The sequence below is a fragment of the Anneissia japonica genome, unplaced genomic scaffold, assembly GCF_011630105.1.
Source record: "Anneissia japonica isolate Jap-2015-1 unplaced genomic scaffold, ASM1163010v1 scaffold2707_len876726_cov182, whole genome shotgun sequence".
Taxonomy (NCBI): Eukaryota; Metazoa; Echinodermata; class Crinoidea; order Comatulida; family Comatulidae; genus Anneissia; species Anneissia japonica.
In genome coordinates, this window is record NW_022723260.1 from 383,129 (window position 1) to 389,479 (window position 6,351).

The 6,351-nt window shown below is 36.4% G+C and overlaps 2 protein-coding genes across 2 annotated transcripts in view; one reads left to right on the forward strand and one right to left on the reverse strand.

The window, feature by feature from the left end:
• The window catches only part of LOC117112151, a 15,080-nt gene extending 13,260 nt beyond the window's left edge, over nt 1–1,820 (forward strand). The window contains exon 10 of the mRNA XM_033255214.1: nt 284–1,820. Coding sequence (XP_033111105.1) covers nt 284–418 — 135 coding nt within the window. The 3' untranslated portion in view covers nt 419–1,820. The remainder of the gene's footprint in view (nt 1–283) is intronic.
• On the reverse strand, nt 1,584–4,386 carry LOC117112152 (glycoprotein-N-acetylgalactosamine 3-beta-galactosyltransferase 1-like). Its single transcript, XM_033255215.1, has 3 exons — nt 3,953–4,386; nt 2,197–2,900; nt 1,584–1,726 (listed from the first exon to the last, which is right to left on the reverse strand). Exons 1-3 carry the CDS (start codon nt 4,161–4,163, stop codon nt 1,610–1,612), a joined length of 1,032 nt encoding a protein of 343 aa, XP_033111106.1. The 5' UTR covers nt 4,164–4,386; the 3' UTR covers nt 1,584–1,609.
• Nucleotides 4,387–6,351: the final 1,965 nt, after the last annotated feature.

The window sequence follows — 6,351 nt, forward strand, 5'->3', positions numbered from 1 at the left end:
AAAGTTCCCAGTGATTCTCTTTATCTTTGCGATTTTTGTCGCTCCAATTGGCATTATGGTCAATTGCAATCACTCTGAAATTTGAAATTGAATGACCAGCTGAATTGAAATGTTCGGCTACTGGTTGATCAAGCTTAGATGTTCTGATAGCTGATCTGTGTTGTGTCATTCTCATACGGAGAGTGTATATATATATAATATTTGATTTTCATTTTTTTTAAACTTAAACTAAATAACTTTCTATCTATTTTTGATATTGCGTTTATACATTTGTGTTTTCCAGCAAGGGGCAAGAGCAATGCGGTCGTTTCTTCGACACTGGGTTCGTGACAATAATCCAAATCGTAAACTGGAGTCAGATGATGAATCAAGAAAGAACGAGGGAAAAGAGTCGGAAGATCACGACACGATACTCTAGATATGATGTTTTCTACGATTGTGCCGATATGACGCTTTTCTCTGTTCCAGCAAACGACACAATACCTTGGGCTTGCATTCCGTTATAATTGTGATGCATCATTATTTCAAGCAAACGATACGGACATAGCGACTTTCAGAGTTTGACGAATTACGCTTTTATCAGCAAACGATACGTTAGTCTTGTACAGGTACGGTATTTCATTCCGCCGTGACCTATCTGTTCAATATGGGGTAGTAGATCAAGCAAATCATATCTTCAAACGACATTTTAAAACTAATATAAGCCTTAGGCCTATTTATTTGTTAAATTTACAATTAACCCCAAAAAACATCATTGCATTCCTAATTGTTAATGAAAGAGAGGAAAAGCAAGACGGAACACGTTAAGAGGAAGAAGATAAGTAAGATCGTGCTCTGGACTCCCGACAAGTAAACGAGCTTTCGTTAAGCATTAGCATTTAGGCCCAAGAACAACACCTGACATGTATCTTCACATGAATTCGGCTGTCACGTCGAATGATGTTTTTTTGCAAGGAGAGTTCGAATGAAAATGTACACTTTTGTTAATTGCCTACCTGAATACATAAGCAGTACAATCCTATAGAGTAACTCAATTAATACATAATCATATACCTTCGTGTAGCTCTAATATTTATCATTAAAATGTACAATTTCTATAAATATTAGGCAGTCAGTGTCTAGCTGAGTACATAATCTCATTGTCTCTTATTTTAAGTCCTAATGTATTAGCCTTTACAAGTTGATTTAGTCTTATTTTTTGTCAGTGTGGCTATCTCATTACTTTATGTCATTATTATTGTTGAATTCATCCGTATTAATCAGCATGCCTTTTGAAATTACCATCCGCAGCTGACCATCTTGTAGCTCTTTATTGACGCAAAAGCAAGCGGATTTTGTATGCTTCATCTCTCCCTTTTGCTTCAATCAAAGCGTGTAGTATGACAGCCGCAACCTGTTGCATAGGTCTCTTTGAATATATACATACCAAAATCTGAGGCATACCGTAATGTTTTGCTTGTGTTTAAAAAAGGTAAAAATTACCGCTCTAGTGAACCAATCTTGTAACCTCCTTCCTGGTGGAAGAGTTACGTACTGTTTAGGCCTAACCGTAAATCAATGACTGACTTTACAAACATCGAAAAGGCGTTTTACTTGGTCACTGGGAGTCTTAACCAGCGAGTTGCACTCCTGCGCGCAAGTTATAAACCAAAAATTCCAGGTAGTGCATTGCTTTCGGATCAACGTAGTGGATACTAATGAGGTAATCAGAACAACACTCTTCTCCCTGCACATGGAAGAATAAATAGTTAGGCCTAAACAAATAGGTGTAATAGGTATATGTATGTATAATAATAAATAAATGTAATAATGAATATGTATTAATGAATGATTATAATAAGCTTCTCTCTATACGAAAAATAAACTCCAAACTGTCTAATGCGGTAATGTTTTTATATATAAATTTTAAAATTTAAAGAGGAATCTGCGAGTGTGCTCCTTCTGGGATTTGATTCTGGCAACAACTGATCTTTCACACTCTTTTGAACATGCGTAATAGAATAGCGCTTTCTCGATCTAACACCGATTTTAAACACAGAAAGACGAAATCTCCGAAAAGACTTTTTAAAACAAAGCATGGCGCTTAATAGAGATAAACTCAAATGCCTTGCGTGGGGTTCAATTCCAACTGAGGCAACTTTTTTTACACTCGCAGATTTCCCTTCTTTAACGTTAAAAATTGCCAGTTTTCTATACCTCAGTCGGTTTGTAGATTACATATTTCCAGTACCACATGTCTTTTGGAAGACTTCCTTTGTTTAGGAGTAGTTCCAATTGGAATGGAAAGAATCTTGTCCGATTAAGATTATCCCGTGAATCACCGGCTATAACTCCAACATTTTTAAGGCAACGTCCCATCTCAAAATCCTCAGATCTCTTTTTAACATTAACTGTACACACTTCACGATCGTCCATGACGCTTACAAATCTCTTCAAAGCTTCTTTGCTTAAAACGTATCCAGCACCACCACTCATGTATTCTATGCTGTTAAGCTTAAAATTATGTCCATAAAACACTGGTTCTGAATTACTTTTATCGGATAGAAAATATCGGAGGTTATCGACGATGACGTAAGTATCGTCATCAGCCTTCAAAAACCAATCAGCATCATTTAAATGGTGTTGGTAGATATATCGGAACGCTTCTCTGGTTTTACCCCAAATAAAATCGTAGCCTTCTTTTACTGGGAGACTGATTGACGGGAAGCTAGCATTACTCTCCGTGCTCATAAAAAGCGTGACGTTACAACGCCGTCCCCATGTGTTACGCACGTGAACAGCTCTAGACATCAAGGTACTAGGTGATGTCATGACCCAACAGAGCACACGGACCTCTTGAAAGTCTTTTTTCAATGCTGTGTTGGTGTTTGTGTTAGTCTTTGACTTTGGGCTTACGCTTTCTATCGAATAAAAAAACCCGAAATAATATTTTATTTAAGAAAACAACCAAATTGTTTTACGCCATCATTAGGCTATGACACATAATTGGTACCGGTCAATTTATCTATTTCATCCTATACAGTATTATTTGCAAACACTAAGTGCAAATGTTTGGTGGAACACCAGACCAGGGGAAAGTCAATGAACACATCCCCATGAGATACAGCGGTTAACAGAAATTTCTATGGCGAGCCGAGTTGTCATTTAATCGTAAATAGAGATAACTTAGTTTTAAAGAGACGTCTTAGTTTTAGATAGATATATCTCTATTAATAGAGATAGGCCTATCTCTGTTAAAAGAGATATCTCTATTTAAAACTAAGGTACGGTATCTATTTAAAACTAAGATAGGCCTATCTCTATTTAAAACTAAGATATCTCTATTTAAAACTAAGATATCCCTATTTAAAACTAAAATATCTCTATTTAAAACTAAGATATCTCTATTTAAAACTAAGATATCTCTATTCAAAACTTAGATATTTCTATTTACAATGAAAATAGAGATATCTTAGTTTTGAATAGAGATATCTTAGTTTTAAATATAGATATCTATTTAAAACTAAGATATCTCTATTAATAGAGATATCTTAGTTAAAACTAAGATATCTCTATTAAAAACTAAGATACTCTATTAAAAACTAGGATATCTCTATTTAAAACTAAGATATCTCTATTTACGATTAAATGACAACTCCGCTCGCCATAAATTTCCCTTCACGTTTATCGTCCGCTGTCTGTGAGCAGTAGTGGCACCCGTGGAGCATACGACGTGCTTAGATTGGACTAATCTAATTCTAAGCTACTGGTAATTTTCAGCCCCTGTCAAACAGCCCCACCCCTCCACTCCTTTGGGCAAATCCTGGGCCACAACTGTTTACGATCAGGATGATGGTAGAGTAGTTAGTGGTGTAAAAGAACAAGACGCACCCTCCTGATCATAAAAGTTAAAAAATTAAATAAAAATATAGGCCTTATTTAAAAAGTTGAATAAAGTTAAAATATTGCGTACCTGCTTGAATTCCACTTCCATTTTTAAGTGCCACGTGGTTTGTATTGACACCCCTCTGCAGATGCTGAGACGACTTGACACCTACGGAGTTAGCCATTTCAAAGTTCCGTTTGAAATCTCTACCAGAGTAAAACTGTATCAAGCTCGCAATTATAAAACCGATCATGAACGCAGATAAACAAAAGAAATACAATCTAGGTTGTCGAGTCATAGTGTAGCGGGGTGTAGGTTCATACTTAATAAATGCCAACGTCTTGTTGTCGAGAGCTTGGTAAATCAAGCCGATTTGAGTATTAGGTCAACAGATAGCATTGATGCGCGCACCCTGGAAGTTATTAATTATTACTTAAACACTGAAAAGACAGGATGTAGTTCGTTAGAACTATGTATCTGCACTCAAATCCTCACACAATGAATTTAAATGCGTACTGATTGCAAAGTGGTCTAGTGTATACGCAACATGTACTGAGGTTATACGGTAACTTGGTATACTTTAGTGATTGTCATCAGGCCGCAGCTCAAATTTGAGAACAATTACGAAGTTTCGAATGTCAGTGCCAGCTTTATTTATTTATTTTTTTCAAATTAATGTACACGTGAATACTGTTTTATAACGGATCCTTCGGATTTTCAAATTTAACACTGACGTATCAATCATGAACATGACCTTGCACGGCCAGCAGGCGCACGGCACGTTTCACAAGCACAGGTGTTTTAGTCGTAGGTTTGCGTTGTCGCTTTGTGGGACCAAACAATATCCAAGGGGTCGGGTTTAGTTACAAAAAAAAAAAATGCCAAGTTTTTTGCCTTTTTGAAAACAACGAATAAGGCCAAATAAAGTAAATTGTTTGTTTGCCCTTCTTTTAAAAAAAAAATGATAAATAGGGGCGGGTGGAAAAAGTTTATTTAAAAAAAAAATACTCATCAGATGGAATAAAAATAGCCCACAAAGGCCTAGAATGGCAATATCTTACATCAGACAACAACTTTAGACTAATTTGGAGGGCATCTGGCAAAAATAAAAATAATTTACTCACATTTTTTTTAATTTGTAAAGAAAAAAGCTAAAAAAAACCCAACTTTTTTAAAGTTTTTTTTTTCGCCCCTATTTTTTCAGTGAGTTAGGGGCAGGTGGAGGAGGGCAAACAAACCTTTTTTTTGGCCTAATCTACCCAGTATTGATTTTATTTTTAATTTTTTCTGTGTAGTGGTTTTTTTTTTCCCCTTTAGTAGGCCTTTTACATAGTGGATGAGAACCATTTTCATAACGTTACCTTTTTACGTATTATAGGCCTATTTTTTCATCTGACTTTTGCTTTAATTCCAGAATAAACCACTGTACTTATAGACCTTTTATAATTTTGACTTAAGCGTTTGTCAATTCTCCTGTAAAACAAGAATGAAAAATAGGACAGTAGGCCTAATGAGAAACTATGAATAGCCTATTTATTATGATGTTGGCTTGACATTACAAATTGTTTGGGATTATGGACTGTGTCTTGGCCTCTGCGTAAACCATTTTGGGTTGCCAAAGTGCGAGCCAGCGAGCCAGCGAGTCATCCAGCGAGGCATGCAATTCATGCGAGTCATGACGGTAATTCATGCGCGACGTGTACCAACAGTGCGAGTCATGCGAGGCACATAAAAGCCCACGCTAATAAACACTTACACAATTTATAAACAGTGGTGGCGCCAGGATTTGCCCGACGAGGGATCCCAGGTCCCCGAGGAGGGGGTGCAATGTCCCCGACGAAAAAAAGTGGGCGTCGCTCCAAATCTCCCGAAAGTGTTCCAGGGATGGAGGGAGGACTTTATTTATCACAAAATAAACATAACGAGCAGACAATTAAAAAACATGAACCAAACACAATTTAAAGAGAAAACATGCATAATAATTTATGGGCTAACATATTGTGATCCATCATCTTTACAAAACAATTAACAATTACACAGTATTTACTCAAGTAAATGCCCTCTTTTCAACAAACGCCCCCACGAATAAAGACACCCTCCCCCACCCCCCAAAAAAGGTCATTTGGAATAAACGCCTCGGAGCGAATTGTCTCTATATGGACAGATGAAATGGAAGCAATATTTTAAACATTGAAGTAATCAATGTTTTTCCGTAGTTGAATTAAATTAACTGCTAATTAGGGATTTATAAGCCATGCAAAAACAATTGTTAACATTAATTATGCATTGTAGACTATACATTTACCAGTAAACGTTGGCTCCTCAAAAACCGTCTGAACAATAAACGCCCATGTATTCGAATAAATGAGGTATATTATAATTATTGTATCTGGCACAATCTATTTCTAAAATTTGAATACAAGGCCACACAAGAGCAACATGATACACATGCCTGGCAGCATGAAGCATCAGAAATCCCACTAGGT